Source organism: Callorhinchus milii, unplaced genomic scaffold, assembly GCF_018977255.1.
Source record: "Callorhinchus milii isolate IMCB2004 unplaced genomic scaffold, IMCB_Cmil_1.0 Scaffold28, whole genome shotgun sequence".
Classification (NCBI taxonomy): Eukaryota; Metazoa; Chordata; class Chondrichthyes; order Chimaeriformes; family Callorhinchidae; genus Callorhinchus; species Callorhinchus milii.
In genome coordinates, this window is record NW_024704769.1 from 318,899 (window position 1) to 341,065 (window position 22,167).

At 48.3% G+C, this 22,167-nt stretch overlaps 1 protein-coding gene across 1 annotated transcript in view; it reads right to left on the reverse strand.

Annotated features, from left to right (window-relative positions):
• LOC103190255 (adhesion G protein-coupled receptor A2) overlaps positions 1-22,167 on the reverse strand; it is a 38,374-nt gene that overhangs the window by 230 nt on the left and 15,977 nt on the right. The window contains exons 2-9 of the mRNA XM_042344412.1: positions 22,074-22,145; positions 7,209-7,280; positions 6,659-6,730; positions 5,916-5,987; positions 5,331-5,494; positions 4,545-4,758; positions 4,074-4,238; positions 1,551-1,743 (exon numbers count right to left, since the gene is read on the reverse strand). Of these exons, the coding sequence (XP_042200346.1) occupies positions 1,551-1,743; positions 4,074-4,238; positions 4,545-4,758; positions 5,331-5,494; positions 5,916-5,987; positions 6,659-6,730; positions 7,209-7,280; positions 22,074-22,145 (1,024 nt within the window). The remainder of the gene's footprint in view (positions 1-1,550; positions 1,744-4,073; positions 4,239-4,544; positions 4,759-5,330; positions 5,495-5,915; positions 5,988-6,658; positions 6,731-7,208; positions 7,281-22,073; positions 22,146-22,167) is intronic.

Below are 22,167 nucleotides of genomic sequence, written 5' to 3' on the forward strand. Positions count from 1 at the left end.
GCCTTATCGTGTCTTCAGGACATCTCAAAGCACTTCACGGAATAGACTGTAAAGTTATATTTTGTGGGCGAAACGCAGCAGCCAATTGTGCACAGCAGTGTCCCCACAAACAGCCGTGGATTGAAGCAACCAATTTATTATTATTTTTTTGAAAGGTTTAGTTACCCCTGAACAAGCCAACTTGATCCACCAATCGACTAACAACTGGGCTCCTACTTACTGCGAGGTAAATAGAGGGATGTGTGGAGTAAGGAAACTTGACTAATGTTTCACAAACTCTGTTTCTCTTGATTGCGAGGCGAGTGCTCTCACCACTAAGCTTCAGACTTCCACACTAATCACAGGGATTTCTGCAGCATCTTTCATGTTGGAATCCGACCTGGTTTAGCACCCGAGCTGGAGAAACATGTTATAAATACTTCAGTCCTGTAGCTCAGTGGTTAGAGCCCTCGCCACGCAAGCATGAGGACCTGGGTTCTATTCCAGGGCGGGCAAGTTTTCTTACTCCACACACACGCACACGCCTTCGTTCACCCAGCGGTATGTAGGAAACTGGTTGTTAAGTCGATTGGCAGATTGCTTTTCCGGGAGTAATAATCCCTTAAAAAAAAATTAGCCACTCAATCCACGACTGTTTGTGGGACGCTGCTGTGCGCAATTGGCTGCCACGTTTCGCTCACGAAAATATAGTCAATTCGCTTTACAGCATAATCTGTGAAGATCTTTGAGACGTTTCAAAGACGTGATAAGGCGCTGTATCAAATGCCATTATTATTATAATTATTATTATAAATGGAGCGTTGCCGTGGTTCTGCTTTCAGATGTTCATCAACAGCACCAATGTCTTGACGCTGGCTCACCAACTGCTCACCTACACAGCCGAAGCCTCACATTTCCTGGACATGATCGATGTCATCTACGTGGCCAAAATGATTGAGAAATTCATCAGCTTCACTGATCAGATCAAAGATGTAAAGTATATAATAATATTTTAACTTAATCTCTGTATTCGTTGTATCTTTGTCTCCCTCTCCCAACACCCCTCTCCGCCTCCCATTTTCACTCTGCAAAACACACAGTCACTACACTTTACAGTGTATCCTGTGAAGAGCTTTGAGGCGTCTCGAAGATGTAATAAGGCGCTGTATCAAAGGCAACAATTATTATTATAAAGTCACCCGCAACCCACTGCTCTTTGTGGGCAAAGCGCAGCAGCCAACACAGCACCATTCACATCAGGACGACGTCCCAAGGCACTGGACTTTCAGGGATTTGTACCTGAGCTGTGGGTTGGGATCAGGATGGGGGGAGGGTGGGGGTAGGAGGGTCTTGAGACGGGTGCTGAAGGAGGCAAGCTGTATCAAATACAAGGAATATTATTATTTATTATTAGAATACATTTCTCCAGCTCGGGCGCTAAACCAGGATCAGTACACGCCTTGGGCTGTCTTTCCCAACGTGAAAGCTGCTGCGTAAAACCCTAAGATGATGATGATTATCATTATTAATATCATTATTGTTCCTTGTCAGGCTAAACGCCTGTGACTCACCCGGGTGAAGATGTGGAGGGTCCTTGTGTAGTCATTGATGTACAGACACTCGCTGTAGTCTCCCGTTTCCCACTGCCCTGACCGACCACATCTGCGAGAGGCCTTTTTCTCCAGTGAGGGTCTGATGACCGAGAAGGAGGGATACTGCAAACACAGCTGATACGAGACGATACCCGATAGAGTCCTCGGCCACCTGAGGCGAAACCGCCAGCAAACATTAAACATCATAATAATCACAAATAATATATAATAATAATCCTGGCGTTAGATACAGCGCCTTATCCCACCTCCGAGACGTCTCAAAGCACTTTGCAGGATACACTGTAAAGTGGAGTGACCGTATATTTTGTGGGTGAAACGCGGCAGCCAATTGCGCACAGCAGCGTCCCCACAAACAGCCGTGGATCAAAGTGACCAATTTTTTTTTTTTTGAAGGGATTATTACCCCCGGAAAAGTGATCCACTAACAACCAGGTTCCTACTGACTGCTGGTAAACAGAGGCGTGTGTGTGTGTGTGTGTGTTGGGTAAGGAAACTTGCCCAACATTTCACCCTGCCCGTTTGGGAATCGAACCAAGATCTCTTGCTTGCGAGGCGAGGGCTCTAACCACTGAGCTGCAGGTCTCGTCTACAGGACTTAGCCTTAATAATCCTTATTTACAATTGATATATATATGAGAGAGAGAGAGATCCAAGGGCCTCTGGATCACAGAGGAGAGGAACTCTCTTGTTATTGGGTTGAGTGCTTGGGGCTACCCTCTAGAGGGAGCTCATCTCACACACAAACACACTCACAGACTTTGCTCCCCCAACAGCTGCTCTGTCAAAGACCAAAAGGCTGGGGAGAGATCACAAGGTTTGTTGGTACAAAGAAGACCCTTTTGCCCAATTTGATCTAATCTTTCCAGAGCGTTCGACCTCCCAATCCTGAGCATGTCACAAGCTGTTTCTGAAACAGGTCCCACCCTCCTGGTCTCCAACCCACCCTCCCCTTCCTGGTAACCTGCTGTGGGTAATAATATAGTAATTATAATCCTCGCATTTGATGCAGTGCCTCATTGTGTCTTCGAAACGTCTCAAAGCGCTTCACGGGACACATTGTAAAGTGTAGTGACTGTATACTTTGTGGGCGAAATGCAGCAGCCAATTGCGCACAGCAGCGTCCCCACAAAAGTCGTGGATTGAGGGACCAAATTATTATTTTTATTTGATCTTTTTGAAGGGATTATTAACCCCGGGATCAACTAACAGCCGGGTTCCTGCTGACTGCTGGAAAACAAAAGTGTGTGTGTGCGTGTGGGGGGGGGGAAACTTGGCCAATGTTTCACTCTGACCCGCCCGGGAATCAAGCCCAGGTCCTCTCGCTTGCGAGGCGAGGGCTCTAACCACTGAGCTACAGGGTCTCCATATACCAATGAGACACAGTGCCTGTGCACATAGCCCTCCAGTCACTCAATCGACTGTACAAGCCTTCGTGCTACTTTCTTGGAACATACCCCAAACTTATGTGTGTGTGCGTGAGTGGGGGGGGGGGGGGGGGGGGAGGAGTGTGGGGGAGGGGGGTAAGGAGGTAGAAGAAGGGGGTGAGCTGAGAGGAGAGGGTAAGGGGACAATCCCACAGAAGGAATCAGTCGGTCTAGTCATCTCGTGAGATTCAGAGTTACTCAAAACCATTCACAATCCCCTCACCCGCCCACACATTTTCTCGGTCACTAAAACTGCTGATGAGTAAACTTTTATTGGGAACAATCTGACACATTCTAGCTCTGTGGCGTGCGTGCGTGCCTGTTCGCTTGCGTTGAGGTGGCTTTGATTTACCCCCAGATATATATATATATTTCCTCCCCCCCCCCCCCCCCTCTGTTCGTCTACCATATCCTGCCTTCAGACGGGGCCTCAGAGTTAATTCAAAGCACATGTTAGTGGCAGTGAGTAGCGGCCTGTGTTGCAGTGAGGACTCGCTGCTTTCTTCCCCTGCCAGACACATTCCAACACCTATTGCTCCTGGCTCACACACAGGCTTGAAAAGCGCCTTCATGGCACCTGGCTATGTAATGGCTACCATATGAGGACATCACCTGTGCACAGAACCCTTCTGTATACTCCCTTTCCTCTTTACTTTTCCCCTCAGTTCCCATTCCCCCTACCCCCCCCCCCCGCCCGCCCCCCCCACTTCTCTCCCCTCTCCTCTCTGTCTGCTCCAGATTTAACCCCTTTCTTCCCCATCTTTCAGGTTGCAACTAAAGACCTTCTTCTTTGTCCGTGCCTATGGTACCTTCCGCACTCCCTCTCCCCCCCCCCCCCCCCCAGTTTGGCGTTGTGCGATCAGGAAAAGCGGTCCGTCAATCGACTAACAACCGGTTCCAACCGGGTAAAGAGAGGCACACGTGTGCGTGCGTGGAGTAAGCAAGGAAACTTACCCAACGTTTCGCCCCGCCCAGGAATCAAACCCAGGTCCTCTCATTGCGAGTCGAGGGGTCTGACCCCCGAGCTACAGGGACTCCCACAGAGCCGGTCACTCACCTGAACTCCCCCCTGTTGTTGGTGACGTGTTCGGCCGGGCAGTACGAGGCCGAGGTTTCCAACACCACGATCTCCACCTTGCGGGAGGAGTTTCCTCGGGAGGTTGAGATGACGCACTCCCACTCTCCGCTAGCCAGCAGGTAGATGTTGGATAGGATCAGCTCACTGCAAGACACGGTCTCGGTCACAGCAGCCGGTCAGCCAAACCCACGGCCACGAGCCCCCCACCCCTCCCCGCCCCCCCCCCGGCCCCGTTCCGCTCCCGTACCAGGGAATGGAATTCAACAACAACTGCGTGCGCCCCTCACGCAGGGCACCTGACAGTGGAAGAGCAACGCTGAGCCGGGGCGGGGGGGGGTGGGTGGAGAGGTGACCATAGGCACTGGTTAAAGATGGGGAAGGAAGGCCCATGTACGCACCCGAAAACTCCTTGTCCGTGTGAGAGGAGGTGAGCCAGACAGCCATGGTTACCTGGATATGAAGGAGCAGTCGTGGATCATGCTGTCCTCCACGGTCAGACCGCTCTCTGCTTCCGGCCTGACCGGAGCGCTGTTGTGATACCACAGCACCTGGGTGGTGTTGTCGATGTAGGTGGCCGTGCACTGGAACGGCAGTCGATCCCCCTGGAAAACCACTTGCCGGAGGGACGGGATGAGCTGGAGAGTCGGCAGCTCCAAAGGTCCGTCTGCGGCCAAATAGAGGCTCAGTGAGTTCCAGCCACAATGAGACGTCGCGCTCTCTCCTCCGCCCGCCCGCCCGCCTCACGTGTATTATAATTATTACCACGCGTTCAGACAGAATCAGAGCAGCACCACTTCAGCTCGGGAATATTCCATCAATCCTCTCCATGCTGGTGCTCGCTCCCTCTCCCCACTGGAGCTCTCTAGCACCCCATTTCCCCCTGCTCTCCCCTCCTCCCCCCATTCCCCCCCCCCATCGTATCCGTTTATTAATAATAATCCTCGCATTTGATACAGCGCCTCATCACATCTTCGAGACGTCTCAAAACGCTTCACAGGATATACCGTCAAGTGTAGTGACTGTATATTTTGTGGGCGAAACCCATAGCCCCGTTCCTCATTCCCATTTTTACGATAACATCAGTGAAGACTTCAGGGGAGACGGGGAGAACACAAATCCCTAGGAAGACAGAAGCCTCGATGTTCCCATTAATCCCATTCTTTTTGCCTCTGCCAGCGCACACTGTGAGCCGCTCCCACACCTCTCCCCACCTTGCCTTAATCCCAGATCACTCACCACATCCCAGTTGGCTTTCCTTCAGAGACTTAAACTGTTGGCCTTGCAAAGCCCTTGGATAAGCACACACTGTGGCCTCCGATATCCTCGCTGAGCTGTTCCTTTCCCAGTTCAGGACCCACTGCATGTTGCAGTCACACATCAGGGACTCGGTGTTGAAATCACTGCCAGTGTGGAAGCAGATCAAGAAACAACAGCAATAAATTATATTTTGATCGCGCCTTTCATACCTGGAGGATATCCCAAAGCCTGGGCTTCAAGCCCCACACCTATAACCACAGAATCATAGAATTATACAGCACAGAAAGAGGCCATTCGGCCCTTCGTGTCTGCGCAGGCTCTTTTAAAAGAGCTTCCAAATCAACTCACTCTCTCCCCATAGCCACGCAAACATACTAGTAATCTAATAATAATCCTCGCATTTGATACAGCGCCTTATCACGTCTTTTACACGTCTTCCCCATATACGCTGTAAGTGGAGTGGTCGCGTGTTTCATGGGCGAAACGCAGCAGAGAATTGCCCAGGGCAGCGTCCTGCAAACAGAGAGAGAGAGAGAGAGAGAGACGTTCATTGTGGATACTCACACGAGTTTGAGTGAAACCAAAGGGTCGAAGAGGTTGGGGTGAAGGTTTGAGAAGATGTTTCCTGACAGGTTCCTGTCAAACATGGAGACATTTGATCGGCATTAATTCTCAGGGAAGAGGCTGGAGTTTATTAAAAAACAAATAAATGCACGAAACGTTTAACAGTCCATTTGCTGTTCGTTCGATAACAATTCCTACGAGAGTGTGTCCCAGCTTTGCATTCAGCCCCCCCCACCTTGCCCTTTTGCTCCCCCTCCTCTGCCCCCCACTCCCTTCCATCCACCCCCTGTATTTTCCTTTTCAAACTGGGCTTTGAGTGGACCTGAGGTCCAGATCAGCTATGATCATAAAATGGCGCAACAGGCTCGAGAGGCTGAATAGCCAACTCCTGTTTCTACGGAACTCCATCCCACATTCCCTTCGCCTCGCTCCCTCCTTTGCCCCCTTCAAGGCGCATCTAAAGACCCTCCTCTTCGACCGAGCGTTTGGACACCCTCCTACCGCGCCCCCCACCCCCACCCCCACCCTCCCTGCCCTCCACAAAGCAACTGACAGGATTTTACTGTATAACGAAGGGCTCAGCGATCCCCAAAAAACACCCTCTTTCACGACGACCCTGTGCGTAAAATCTGTTTTCCCCCAATTCCGGTGATTGGCGCATTGGCTATTTTTTCACCCGCAAGGAATAAAGGGCAAAGAATAAGAGGCTCAAAGGGTAGAGATGAGCAGCCGGGGTTACGTACAGTCTATTCAGTTCTCCCAGGCTGTGAAATATCGCAGGAATCAGGCATCCGATTCTGTTGTTAGACAGATCCCTGCGATTGAAACACATTCCTCCGTAAATGGAACAAAGTGGGTTTAAACCCCACCAGTTGCTTCCCCGCCCCCACCCCCACAGGCTGGGTCACAACACAAGGTACAACGACAACAACTTGCATTTATATAGCGCCCCAGAGCGCATGACAGTGGCAGAGTCTGACCCCTGAGCTGGGGGGGGGGGGGAGGGAGGGGGGGAGGGAGGGAGGCGGAGTGATTGGGGGAGAGAGTTCCAGGGTTTCAGGGAGTAGTGGAACGGAGGGCACGGGGGCCAAGCAGCAGGCCAGAGCCAGTCGAGCGGAGGCAGCGGGTAATGAAGTGGGGAGTGGGGGGTAAGCAGGTGGGAGAGGGTAGGGAGGTGCCAGCGCCTGGCGAGGGCTGGGCTGATGGGGGGACGGAGTTTAGCGCGGGTGAGGATGGGGGTGGCAGAGTATGGGACCAGCCGGATTGCGTGCGCGGTAGAACTCGGGAACTTACAGACGCTTCATTTCTGTGAGTCCGTGAAACGCGCCGGGCATGATGGTGCTGATCAAGTTATTCTTCAGGTCTCTGGAGAGAGAGAGAGAGTAGAAGGTTTAGGACAAATTGACAGATCCCAGGGATTTAGCTAAAGCTCACTGTAGCTCAGAGGATAGAGCCCTCGCCTCGCAAGCGAGAGGACCTGGGTTCACGTCAGGGCAAAATATTGGGCATGTTTCCTTACAACCCCCCCCCCCACCACACACACACACACAGATCCACACACACACACACACGCTGATTAACCAGTTAGTCAAAATATAAATAAATAATAATCCTTGCGTTTGACACAGCGCCTCAACAAGTCTTCGAGGCATCTCAAAGCGCTTCACAGGATACACAGTAAAGTGTAGTGACTGTATTTTGTGGGCAAAACGCAGCAAACAATTGCACACAGCAGCGTCCCAAACTCAGATCAACAAATGCACATGTTGATAGAGAGAGAGAGAGAGAGAGAGAGAGACAGGAGCAAAAAAAGGAAGCAAAAATCTTTTCCTTCTCAACTCCTTTTCCAGCTGAATTATGTGCGGAGTCTGTTGGTGGGCGGGCGGGCGGGATAGTGTGTTACAACTGCAGTGGTCTTGAAACCTCAAAACATTGCATTTGTTATTGCGACAGGAACCCTCTACCCCCCCCCCCCCATTAGCTCGTCCAATGCTGGGAGATTGCACGGAACACTACCTTAACGGCAGCACTGCCCCTAGAATCAGATTGCTGGCGCGACACGCCAAGAAAAATATGAATTACAAGTCGCCCCTAAAAATAACTCTTTTAACAAAATCAGGACTGAATTAATTCCTGGATTATTCCAGCTCATACTCCCATCAACCCGGATCTAAGCCAATCCAGATGGATTAAAGTTGGTCTGAAATCATTCCCGTTATACATGTATTTTTTTTTGGCTTTTAATCTTGATTTAATCAAGTGCGGGTCAAAGTCAATCTGCATTTCATCAAGTCCAGATATCGTAAATCTGGATTTAACAAAGTCCAGTGTTTATAAATTGGAGCTGATGTGTATCCAGATTGGCCAGTTCTACTGTTTATTGACCAAAATCTAGATAGTATCAGGCTCCAGTTTAATAAGTCACAATTAAGTCAAGCCAAATTGGCCGGGCCTCTTCTGCACCAGCTGGAGGCACAGACATGATGGGTAGAATGCCCTAAAACTGTGCTCCAAACTCTCTGTGACTTCCACACACACGGTGATATCAATAGCAAGCTGTGTGGGTTTAGCTGGTTAGATTCCAGCAGTTACCCCAACGCTCACTCTGGGCTCCCCCACAGAGCCTTGGCTCTCGGCAACCTGCGCCTAATACTCTCTGGAATTAGGTAAACAGGATGTGTCCCTCCAGGGAGAGAGAGAGAGAGAGAGCGCATTACATTCCAACAATCTATCTCTGGGATTTCATGGAAATTATGTGCAGAGTCTAACTAAGCGTGGAATTCTCAGCTCGGATTTGGAGACTCTTTCCGCACATGTCAGACACCCGGCTGATCAAAAAAAAACTAAATCGACTAACGCACTCAAATCCAGTCGGTCCCTTCACAGAATATACTGTAAAGTGACTGTGTATTTTTGGCAGCCAATTGCATACAGCAGCGTCCCACAGACAGCCGTGAATTGAGACATCCTCTTGGAAACATCCTCCCGATATGAAAGGTAAAGGGGGGGTCAGAGTGTGCTCCTCATTCTGCCCTCCACCACTTACTTATTCCCTACAGCCAAAGGCGATTGCAAACAAAGATTCCCATTTTATATCAGCCTGACATTTGGAGAGAGAGAAAGAGAGAGAGAAAGAGAGGGTCCTCGCCAATATACAACAGACACGGCATCTCTCTCTCTCTCTCTCTCTCTCTGTCGCTGGAAACACGACAGTTTCCTTGGAGCTTGGATTTTGATCCACGATCAAGTTCGCTCACTCTTGCACATTCTGCAGCCAATCTCTTCCCCAAAGTGATTCAAGCCGTGCCAAAAGACCCAATTGGCCCAGTTTTGGAGCTGGCCCTCCTCCGCTACAATTAACATCTCTGGAAAAAAAAAGACTTCAGCCCTCTTGCATTTATTCCAGATCACTGTTCCAACAAACCGTCTGGAGATATCGGACTGGTGGGGAGGAGGTGGTGGGGGTGGGGAGGGAAAAAGACCGAAAACAAAGAATAATTCTCTGAATTTGATCGATGGCACCTTTTCACGATGCAGGAACATCTTAAAAGCGCTTCGCAGGATTGACTTTAGAGCGTAGTCTCCTTCAAAGCACCTCTCAAGACCCTTCTCTTCGACCATGCCTTCGGTCACCCTCCTACCCCCTACCCTCCTGATCCCAACCCCCAGCTCAGGTCCAAATTCCTGACCGTCCAGCACCTTGCAATGTCCTCCCAACGTGAAAAGCGCCGAGTAAATGTTGTTGTTGGTATAGTGTAGTGACTATGTGTTTTTGTAGGCAAACAGAGACTCTCTCCCTCCATCCCTCTGCCTTGCCCCCTTAGCATCCCAGAACGCGCTCACACACACGCACACACACTCTCAAGCACACACACGCACACACACACTCAAGCACACACACGCACACACATTCTCAAGCACACACACGCACACACACTCTCAAGCACACACACGCACACACACACTCAAGCACACACACGCACACACACTCTCAAGCACACACACGCACACACAGTGCCAGGGCTATAAATATCCCTTGTCAGACGTGCAGCTGAGCCAGAACCAAACCTGAACCTGGTTGCTGTAACCTACACAGATTGTTTTATGGTTCCCTGAGCTTCTTTACGCAACATAAATCTTCGGTTGTTAACAATTGGGTCTGTGTGTCCCCCAAAAAGACCTGAAGGGACGCATGTTTCCTCTTAGTTTTAATGCAGCTATTTTCCCTCTTCCGCCAGCAACAGGGGCTGGTACATGTCGGCTGTCTGTGATAGGGGAAGGGGGTTGGGTTTGGGGTTATGTGGGGTTAGGGGTTGGGGTTGTGGGAGGGAGGGGGGAGAGGAGTCAGTATTTGTCAGACTTGCTGAGCTTTAAACTTTGACTTTAACCTCTTCCACCCCCACCCGCCCATTCTTGGCACAGAATTAATAATAATTAATAATCCTGGCATTTGATCCAGCGCCTCACCACCTCTTTGAGACTTCTCAAAGTGCATCTCAGGACACACCACAAAATGTAGTGACTGTGTGTTTAGTGGGCGAAACGTCTGTTGTTTAATAAGCCAATTATTGTGAATTATTATTCACAAACACGGGAGTTTCCCTGCACACAGAGAGAGAGAGAGAGAGAGAGAGAGAGAAATTCAGCAGCACGTTGACTTAACCCCTTTCCTAACCCGGGAGACACCCGCCCACGTTTTACCCGCGCACTTGCATTTCGAGATCCAAGTCAAAAGTGCTTGTTTACCAACAACCACAGCCACAGCAATTGCATTTATATAGTGCCTTTCACATTGGGAGCGCGTCCCAAGGTACTGGGAATCGAGGGGTTAACCCAAGGTTGGGGGTTGGATTTGGAGGGTTGGGGGCTAAGGGGCCTCAGTTAGAATACTGCCCCAGTTCTGGGCCCCACACTATAGGAAGGATGTTAAGGCATTGGAAAGGGTACAGAGGAGATTTATGAGGATGGTACCAGGAATGAGGGACCGTGATGATGAGGAAAGGCCGGAGAGGCCGGGATTATTTTCATTGGAGCAGAGAAGGTGACGCGGACCTGATAGAGGTCTTCAAAATCATGAGGGGATTTAATGGGTTAGAAATGGAAAAACTGTTCCCACTGGTGGGTGTGTCGGTGACTCGAGGTCACAGATTCCAAATAGTCTCTAAAAGAAGTCGAGGGGCGGTGAGAAGACATTGCTTCACTCAGTGAGTTGTTCGAATCTGGAACCCATCGCCTGAAAGGGCGGTCGAGGCTGATTCCATAACTACTTTTAAAAACGCGGTGGACGGGTATTTGAGGAAGACGGGTTTGCAGGTTATGGGGAAAGGGCCGGGGAGTGGGACTGATATTAATTGCTCTTTTCAGAGAACCCCACAGACTCAATGGGCCAAATGGACTCTTTTTGTGCCTTCAGCCTCTCAGCCCCGAGGCTCTGGAACTCCTTCGCCGCTTCCTCCCTTTCCTCCTTCAAGGCCGGTCTCAAGACCTTTCTCTTCGACCGTACCTTCAGCTCCCCTCTCGACTCTCTACCCCCTCCTCGCTCCCTCTCTTCCCTCCCCTAACCCTGACCATCTCCCCCCCTCCTCGCTCCCTCCCTTCCCTCCCCTCACCCTGACCATTTCCCCCCACTGCTCGGGTCCTGACCCAACTGTCCAGCGCCTTGGGATGTCCCCCGACATGAAAGGCGCTCTATAAATGAAATCTTGTTGTTGTTGTTGTATGATTCTATGATTCTATGATAATTATAACAATAATAATCCTTTTGATAAAGCAACTTATCACATCTTCGAAACGGCCGAAAGCACTTCACGGAATATACTGTAGAGTGTAGTGACTGTGTATTCTGCGGATGAAAGATGACCGAACAGGAAGGGTAAAAGAAAGGTTTTGAGACGGAACTTGAAGGAGGCGATGGGGGTGGTGTGGGGGGGAGGGAGGGCAGAGGCGAACGTGCAGTCACTACACTTGACAATTAGCATTGGGCAGCGGGTCCCACCGAGCTCTGAGTCTCACATCCTCACCCGCCCACACCCCCCCCCCTCACCCGCAACAACGTTGGTTGCCCTTTTAAGAAGTGCACAGATGGTGTTTGGCAATGAAACACACACATAGTGAAAGGGGAGTGTGACGGTGGGGGCGATGGGGACCAACCGGGGCAGTTCCCTGGGGAGTGTTTGGCTTAATCCGCACGGCTCTTGAATGGGTTCCTCTATGTGCTCAATTGCTGTATATTTGGATGTGGAACGGGTCACCAGAACAAACACTTAAACCTCCCGTAATCTGCCTCAACCACTGCAAACACACACAGACATCGCTCTGTTGATGGTCAGAGAGCAGCGGAGCTGTGTGACAGTATCGGTCAGTTGGCCATCAAACAGTTACTCTTACCAGGTGTCAGCCAAGTTCAGTCCATAGCATTTTTTGCCTCCGTGACATGGGTTCAAGCTCTCCCTCACTCCCCACCCCATGTGGAGTCCTGTAGCTCAGGGGTTACAGCCCTCGCCTCGCAGGCGAGAGGACCCGGGTTCGATTCTCGAGCAGGTCAGGTCAGGGCGAAACATTGGGCAAGTTTCCTTACTCCCCCCCACACACACACACACACACCCCACACACACACATCCCCCCCCCACACACACCCCCCACACACACACACATCCCCCCCCCCCACACACACACATGCCACCCCACACACACACACACATCCCCCCACACACACATGCCACCCCCCACACACACACACATCCCCCCACACACACACACGCCACCTCACACACACACACACCCCACACACACCCCCCCCCCCCCCCACACACACACGCGCCTCTGTTTACCAGCAGTAATTAGGAACCCGGTTGTTAGTTGATTGGGGGATCACTTTCCGGAGGTAATAATTCCTTTAAAAAAAAATAATTTTTGTGGGGACGCTGCTGTGCACAATTGGCTGCTGCATTTCGCCCACAAAATACACGTACAATACACTTTACAGCGTATCCTGTGAAGGGCTTTGAGACGTCTCGAAGACGTGATGAGGCGCTGTATCGAATGCGAGGATTAAAATGCATTAAAATGCTGAGCGTTTTGAGGAATTGAAAGAAAACAGACGCTGTTGTGGTCCAGGCACAGAGAAGGTCAAGATGGAGAAATACTGGCGGGAGATGGAAAAATAAAACAAAAAAATCCTGATATCGAGAGTGTGCCAGAGATACCCTGAAATATAGTAATAATAATCCTTGGGTGTATTTTGTGGGCGAAAGGCGGCAGTTAATTGCGTACAGCAGCGTCCCACAAACAGTCGTGGATTGAGTGACCAATTTATTATTTTATTTATTTTTTTCAAGGGATTATCTGCCAACCAACTAACAACCGGGTTCCTGCTCATTGCTGGGTAGACAGGTTTGTGGAGTGAGGAAATTTGCCCAATGTTTCGCCCGTTAAATTTAGACGTGGATAAACATAAGGCTGAAGACTCCCAAGTGTCGGAAATCTCTGGGGAAGCTCTGCCTGGCAGTGTTAACCCGGGGCAGCCAGTCAATCAGTCATGGTTTGGGATTATAAATAGCGTTGATACAAGGAAGATAAGTGAGAGCAGCAACATTGAGCAGGAGTCTGTCTCTGAGAGAGAGTGAGAGAGCGCACGAGCGAGAGAGAGAGAGAGAGGGAGAGAGAGAAAACGAGAGGGACCAGGCTAGCAAGAGCTTCCGTCCTACCTTACCATTAATAATAATAAGCCTTGTGTTTGATATAGCGCCATAACACGTCTTTGAGATGTCTCAAAGCGCTTCACGGGATACACTGTAAAGTGTAGTGACTTCTTGTTTCGTGGGAGAAATGCGGCTGTTTGTTGGGACGTCGCTGTGTGGGATTGACTGCCGTGTTTCGCCCACAAAACATATAGAGTCGATTCATGTTACACCGTGAAGCTCTGTGAGGGGTCTCAAACACGTGCTAAGGCGCTGTATCAAATGCAAGGATTAATATTATTATTATATAGCGCCCTTCACACTGGACAGCATCTCATCTGAGAGTCAGGCCAATGGAAATATTTTGACTGGGCCAGGCCTCCATCTCTCTCTCTCTCCTTAAATATTATGTTTTATTGGAGAGCTGAATGGGTTCGGTGTGTGTAAGGTTCCAGGCACGACATTTGTTTAGTAACTTTAAACCTTTCCGTGTGAAGAAAGAGGCCCAGACTCCTTCTCGGGACTCCACCAACTCGGTTAATGTAAGAGGCCGTTTTGTCCTAAATCTTCAAGGCTTCGGGACACAAATATCTTAAATATCCATCTTGCTTTCAAAGCTTTCCTTTCTGCTCCCCCCTCTCACCCCTACACCCTCCCCACCACACACACAGGAAGAACTGTGGAAAAGGGGTTTCAAATAAAGACTGGATTTGTTTATTGTGCAATCGGCTGCCACATTTCACCCCAAAATACAGTGACTACACCTTATAGTATATGCTGTGAAGCGCTTTAGACGTCTCGAAGGCGCTGTATGAAATGCAAGGATTATTATTATTATTATTTAAGGATTTTTCCAGTCACGTGCATCAAAAACATTGGTGCAGAGGAGAGCAACGAGGATAATAATTATAATAATAATAATAACAATCCTTGAAAGGTTGAAAGGTGACAGCTCCTTTAGCTGTGAGAGCGCTGCAAAGATCCCTCTGCCTCTCGGGATTAATGGAGGGGTTAAAAAACATGCGAGGCTCCCTCAATCCCTCCCTCCCTCGCCGCCTCGCACCCTCCCTCACTCCGCACTCAGTCCTGGCTGCAGATCTTTAAGGCAAAGCTCCAAAGGCTCTTGTGTCAGCCTTGGCTGCCCATCGCTCCCATTGCATTCAATGTAAACGCACAGCTGGCTTGCTCCCTGGTTTATCTTCCACAGGCATCTGGTTCCTATCAGGTCTCAGCATATTTGCAGACACAGTATGGAAGCTCAAACCAGAGTTCAAACCACCAGAATATTCAGGGCCTAGAAGGGTCAATACCCTCTCCCCCCTCCTCACACACACACACACACAGAGCATTCCACTGTTACCCATTCATTCACCTTATAGAGCAGCTCTCACTGCACGGAGAGAGGGCAGGAAAAATATACAGTCACCACACTTTACAGTGAATCCCGTGAAGCGCTTTGAGACGTCTCGAAAACATGATCAGGCGCTGTATCAAATGCCAGGATTATTATTAGTAGTAGTATTATTTGTAGTAATCGCTGTAAGGTACTTTGAAACGTTTTTAAGACCACTGTATGAAATGTAAGGATTATTAATTGCTGTTATATTTGTATAGGAGTGAATAGTGAGAGGCCTTTAACAATTGTGTTATTGAGTTGTTGCTGATACTCAAACAAAAGACAAAGCTTTCAGTGAGCTTCAATGAGCCAAGAAAAAGGGGGTGGGGAGGAGGTGGGGAATTATACTCTTGTTATTTTAAGTTAAAAATGATTTATGGCCGCGATTTAAGAGGTCTCTTTTTCCTGTTTGCTTTTGCTCATAAAGCATTTAGGGCGATTGGAAAAAAAAACAAAAGGGAGACGGGCTGGAGAGAGGAGAGAAAGGGAAAGAGAGGGAGAGAGAGTAGGGGCAAGAAGTCTCGGGGCAATTGGCCAAGAGAGAGGGGGCAAGGCAGAGGGATTGGGGGGGGAAGAGAGTTCCAGAGCTTCGGGGCATAATGACTAAAAAAGCACAGCTGAAACACATGATAAGCTGCTATATTAAACGCAAGGATTATTAATATTATTAATAGTATTATTATTATTTCTTTCCCTGTTCGTTCTCCTCCCGTACATCATGGGAAATAAAGCACCTCAATGTTAGAGGGAAGGGGAGACTGTAAGGGATGTTGACCCAGTCTTCTAGGCAGCGGCCAACTCATTAATCTCATTACTGGGGACTTCATGTTGCTATGTCGTTGGTTATAGCAGTTCAAGGGCCTTGTCCACCTCTCAGCTCATTAGCCTCAAACCTTTCCTCCACTGCTGGGGCTCGCAACACAGAGGGCGAGGCATGTCGTCCAGAACAAGGTGGGGGGGGCAGAGGAAAATTAGAGAGGAGCCATTTAGGAGTGAGATCAGGAGGCAGTTTTTCACACACGCAAAAGCTAGTGGGAATCTGTCACTCTCTCTCTCTCTCCCCCCCCAAAAGGCTCTGGGTTATGGCTGGTTCCATTCACATCTTCAAGACCGAGGAGGGATGGATGTTTGTTGAGTCGGGGGATCAAGGGCGGAGTAATTTGAGTTGGGGTACAGGTCAGCCATGAGCTGGAAAGTCTCAACCTCTTTCGGAATCGTCTTCAATATGAACTGGAACGGGAGCTCTATCAATGTGTTTTCTTGTGCTTGTTGTGGAGTCCTGTAGTCCAGTGTTAAGAGCTCTTGCCAAGCGAGAGGACCTGGGTTTGATTCCCAGCAGGGCAAAACGTTGGGCAAATTTCCTTACTCCATACACACACAATCACACGCGCCTCTGTTTACCTATATAATAATAATAATTTTGGTCACTCAATCCACGACTGTTTGTGGGGACGCTGCTGTGCACAATTGGCTGCCACGTTTCGCCCACAAAATATACAGTCACTACCCCTTACAGTGTATCCTGTGAAGCGCTTTGAGAAGTCTCGAAGACGTGATCAGGCGCTGTATCGAATTATATATTATCGTTGTAAAAATAGTTCTGTCGCCAATTAACAGCGGTCGGAACTCGAATGTCACAAGCTGAGCGTCAACCTACTTGACCATCACACACACACGCACACACACCTCCCACCACATCTCCCTTCGCTCTAACAAAAGGGGCTTACAGCCCAAACTGATGAAAAACAATTAGAGGCAGTGTCATGTGCCATTAGCCTCAAGTTCTCGTTCCCAGCAGGCGAAAGGGCCCAAACAAGCACAAGATGCTGAGCAGCGGAGGGCTCTGATTGACACCATTTGCTTGTGCACCGTTTGTACATTCCAAGAGTAGCTGTTGGGTTAATTATACTCACTGCACAACTTGATTTTTTTTAAAAAAACAGCGGTGAATGTGCTGTTCTGCACCAATAGCTCTTCAGAGAGAGTCTAGGAACCAGCTCTCGAGGCGTTAGTAGTAATAATAATAATAATAACAAATGCTCGCGTTTGATACAGCGCCTCATCACGTCTCCGAGCTATCTCAAAGCGCTTCACACGATACACTGTAAAATGTAGTGACTGTGTATTTTGTGGGCGAAACGTGGCGGCCAATTGTGCACAGCAGCGTCCCCACAAACAGCCGTGGATTGAGTGACCACATTATTATTATTATTTTATTTGGAGGGATTTTTACCCCTGGAAAAGCGATCCCCCAATCGACTAACAACCTGGTTCCTACTTACTGCTGGTATACAGAGGCGTGTGTGTGCGTGGAGTAAGGAAACTTGCCTAAGATTTTATCCCACCCGGGAATAATAGGTGTTCATAGCATCGCAATGCTGGACATTCCACAAGTTTTATACTCTCTCTCTCTCACTCTCTCGTTCTTTCTCTCTCACACACATTCTCTCTCTCTCTCTCTGTTCAGACTGTGACTTACATAACTGCTGCAATTGTGCAAGGAGGGAACTGGGAGTTTATTGAGTGAGTCTTTCTCACCAACAAACTGACTGATGCATATCATTAGAGCAGCAGTCTCTCACTCTCAACATCACAGACACCCAAGACAGACAGATTTGGAGGAGGGGAAATGAACTGGATGATAATAATAATAGTGATATTAATAATAATAATAATCTTTATATTTGATACAGCTCCTTATCACGTCTTTGGGATGCCTCAAAGCTTCATGGGAGAGACTATCGCAATTAATGCTGTGTGGAATTCCACAGAGCACAATCCAACACTTCCATAACATGTCTCACTTGATGGTTTTCCCCAGATCACCTACAGAAGCCATTGCAATGCCTCCTGTGCTTTTCACCCCTAGGGCTGCAGCGTGATCAAAGCCTCGCTCCGAGGCCCTCACCCTGAGACATTCCCAGCAAACCTGCTTCACACGGACACAGCACAGACCAGCACGATCTAACGAGGCCGCAAATTGGAGTCCCTGTAGCTCAGGGGTTAGAGCCCTCGCTTCGCAAGCAAGAGGAACTGGGTTCAATTCCCGGACAGGTCAGGGTGAAACCTTAGGCAATAAGACCATAAGACGTAGGAGCAGGAGTCGGCCATTCGGCCCCTCGAGCCTGCCCCGCCATTTAATAAGATCATGGCTGATCTTCTAACCTAATTCCACTTACCCGCCCTATTCCCATATCCCTTAATCCCTCGATCCTTTAGAAATCTATCAACCTCAGTCTTGAATATGTTCAAGGACTGACTGCGCATCCACAGCCTCTGGGGTAGAGAATTCCACAAATTCACTACCCTCCGAGTGAAGAAATGTTTCCTCACCTCATTCGAAAAGGCTGACCCTTAATCTTGAGACTATGACCCTAGTTTTAGATTCTCCAACCAGGGGAAAAAGTGTCACGGCATCTACCCTGTAAAGACCCTTAAGAATCCTATAGGATTCTCTAAACTCACCTCTAATTCTTCTATATTCTAGAGAATATTGGCCTAGTTTACTCAACCCATCCTCATAGGTCAAACCCCTCATCCCAGGAACCAACCGAGTGAATCTACGCTGCACCCCCTCTAAGGCGAGGATGTCCTTTCTTAAATAAGGAGACCAAAACTGCACACAGTATTCTAGGTGCGCCTTATACAACTGCAGCAAGACTTCCCTACTCTTGTACTCTAAACCTTTTGCAACGAACACCAACATGGCATTAGCCTTCCTAGTTGCTTGCTGTACCTGTAAACTAACTTTTTGTGACTGGTGAACGGACACCCAAATCCCTCTGAACACTAAAACTACCCAGTCTCTCCCCCTCTAGAAAATAACCTGCTCTTGTAATTTTACTGTGAATAACTTCACACTTCCCCACATTATACTCCATCTGCCACCTTCTTGCCCACTCGCCTGGCCTGTCTATTTCCCTTTGCATTCTTTGTGTGTCATCCTCACAGCTTGCTCTCCCACCTATCTTTGTATTGTCCGCAAACTTAGATATAAGTTTTATTTCCTCACTTAAATCATTGATATAGACTGTAAATAATTGAGGCCCAATCACTGATCCTTGTGGCACTCCACTAGTCACATCTTGCCAATCTGAGAAGGACCCGTTTATCCCTACTCTCTGTTTTCTTCCTGTTAACCACTCTCCAATCCATGCTAATATATTGCCTTTAATTCCATGGGCTCTAATCTTGTTACCGCCTTTTATGTGGCACCTTGTCGAATGCCTTCTGGAAATCCAAATATACCACATCTACTGGTTCCCCCCTATCTAACCTGCTAGTTACATCCTCAAAAAACTCTGTAAGGTTTGTTAAACATGACTTCCCTTTCGTAAAGCCATGTTGACGCTGCCTAATCATGTTGTGATTTTCTAAGTACCTCACGACTACGTCCCTAATTAAGGACTCTAGTATTTTCCCCACCACCGATGTCAGACTGATTGGTCTATAGTTCCCCATTTTTTCACTCCCACCCTTCTTAAAGATCAGTGTTACATTTGCGATCTTCCAATCAATGGGAACCATTCCAGAATCCAGGAAAATTTGGAAGATCAAAAACAAAAGCATCACTATCTCAGCAGCCGTCTCTTTTAGAACCCTGGGATGCCGGCCATCAGGTCCAGGGGATTTATCGTTTTTTAATCCTATCAATTTCTCTGGTACTATTGCTTTACTGATGTTCATTTCTTTAAGTTCCTCACTAACAGAATATGCTGTAAAGTGAATTGACTGTATATTTGTGGGTGAAACGCAGCAGCCAATTGCGCACAGCAGTATCCCACAAACAGTAAATGAAAATGACCAATTTATTATTCTTTTTGTTTTTTGGAGTAAGGAAACTTGCCCGAGGTCTCGCCCTCTGCCTGGAATTGAACCCAGGTGTCTCGCTTGCAAGGCGAGTGCTCCAACCACTGAGCTACAGGACTCAATGGACTAATTGAAATGATGATGATGACTCTGCCATTTCTTTATTCCCCATTATAATTCCTCCTGACTCTGCCTGCGATGGACCCACATTCACTTTTGATAGTCTCTTCCTCTTTACGTACTTCTAAAAACTCTTACAATCTGACTTTCTGTCCCTCGAGAAGTTTACTCTCATATTAGATTTTCTCCCTCTTAATCAGTTTCTTGGTTTTCCTTTGCTGATCTCTAAAGTCCTCCCAATCCTCAGGTTTACTGCTATTTTTGGCAGTATTATAGGTCTCTTCTTTTAATTTTATACTTTCCCAAACTTCTCCAGTTACCCGGGGTTGAACCACTTTTCCTGTGGTATTTTCAGTTTTCAAGGGAATAAGTGATCGCTGGGAATTATGTATTATATCTTTAAACATTTGCCGTTGCTGGTCTACTGTCATTTTTTATCTAATTTCCCAGTCTATTTTAGCCAAATCTTCTCTCTTACCTGCAACGTTGGCTTTATTTAGACCCTTGCTTCGGATTCAACTATATCACTTTCTAACTTCATGTTAAATTCCAAGTTTCCTTACTCCACACACACACACACACACACACACATACATACACACATACACACACACACACATACATACACACATACACACACACACAGACACACACACACACATACATACACACATACACACACATATACACAGACACACACACACACAGACACATACACACACACATACATACATACACACATACACACACACATACATACACACATACACACACACACACACAGACACACATACACATACATACACACATACACACATATAGACACATACACACAGACACATACACACACAGACACACACACACACACATACACACACATACACACATACAAACACACACACACAGACACACACATACAAACACACACACACACAGATACACACACACACAGACACAGACACACACACACACAGACACACACACACACGCCTCTGGTTACTCAGCAGTAAGTGGGAACCTGGTTATTAGTCGATTGGCGGATCGCTTCCTGAGGTAATAATCCTTTCCAAATAAATAAATAAATAATAATAATTTGGTCACTCAATCCATGACTGTTTGTGGTGACGCTGCTGCCGTGTTTCGCCCACAAAACATTCAGTCACTACACTTTACAGTGTATCCTTTGAAGCATTGGAGACGTCTCGAAGACATGATGAGGTGTTGTATCAAGTGCAAGAATTATTATTATTAAATTTCCCACCTTAGACAAAACTTACAAGTTGTAACCCTAACCCTACCCACTCTGCCTTTTTTCTTTCTCTGTCCCTCCCTCTCTCTCCCCCGCCCCCCCCCCCCTCTCTCTCTCTCTCCCTCCTTCCCTCTCTCTTTCACGGAGTGTCCCATTTGCCAGAGTTGTTAGAGCTTTAACCTTCCAGGGCCTTGGGCGCTGGACTTTATTACCCAAAAAAAGCAAACAAAACTGTTCAGGAGCCTGGCCCCCCTCCCCCTCCCCCTCCCCTCAGTGCCCCTCAGTGCCCCTCAGAGATCAGTGTAAACATGTGGATTCCCGTGTAACACAGTGGCTGCCCTCGCTCGAACAAGTACTTTAATCCAGAGCTCCCCGTCCCTGCCCCCTGTTCAGTTCAGTTCAGGTCAGCGTGAGAAACAACTGGAGTCCTGTAGCTCAGGGGTTAGAGCCCTCGCCTCGCAAGTGAGAGAGGACCCGGGTTCAATTCCCGGGCGGGTCAGGTCAGGGCGAAACATTGGGCAAGTTTTCTTACTCCACCGCCCCCCCCCCACACACACACCTGTTTACCAGCAGTCAGTAGGAACCCGGTTGTTAGTCGATTGGCGGATCGCTCTTGCGGGGTTAATAATCCCTTCCAAAAAATAATAATAATAATAAATTGGTCCCTCAATCCACGGCTGTTTGTGGGGACACTGCTGTGCAATTGGCTGCCGTGTTTCGCCCATAAAATATATAGTCAATTCCCTTTACAGTGTATCCTGTGAAGCGCTTTGAGACGTCTCGAAGACCTGATGAGGCGCTGGGTCAAGGGCGAGGATTACCATTGATTATTATTATTTGTCCCGTCACCATCATTGCCCGGTGTCCGGCTGTAAGAACGTAGGGATGAAATGAGAGACACTCACAGTTTCTCCAGAGCGTAGAGTCCCAGGAAAGAGTCATTCTTCAGGACCACGATCTTGTTATTGCTCAGTATCCTGTGAAAAAACATAGATGAGC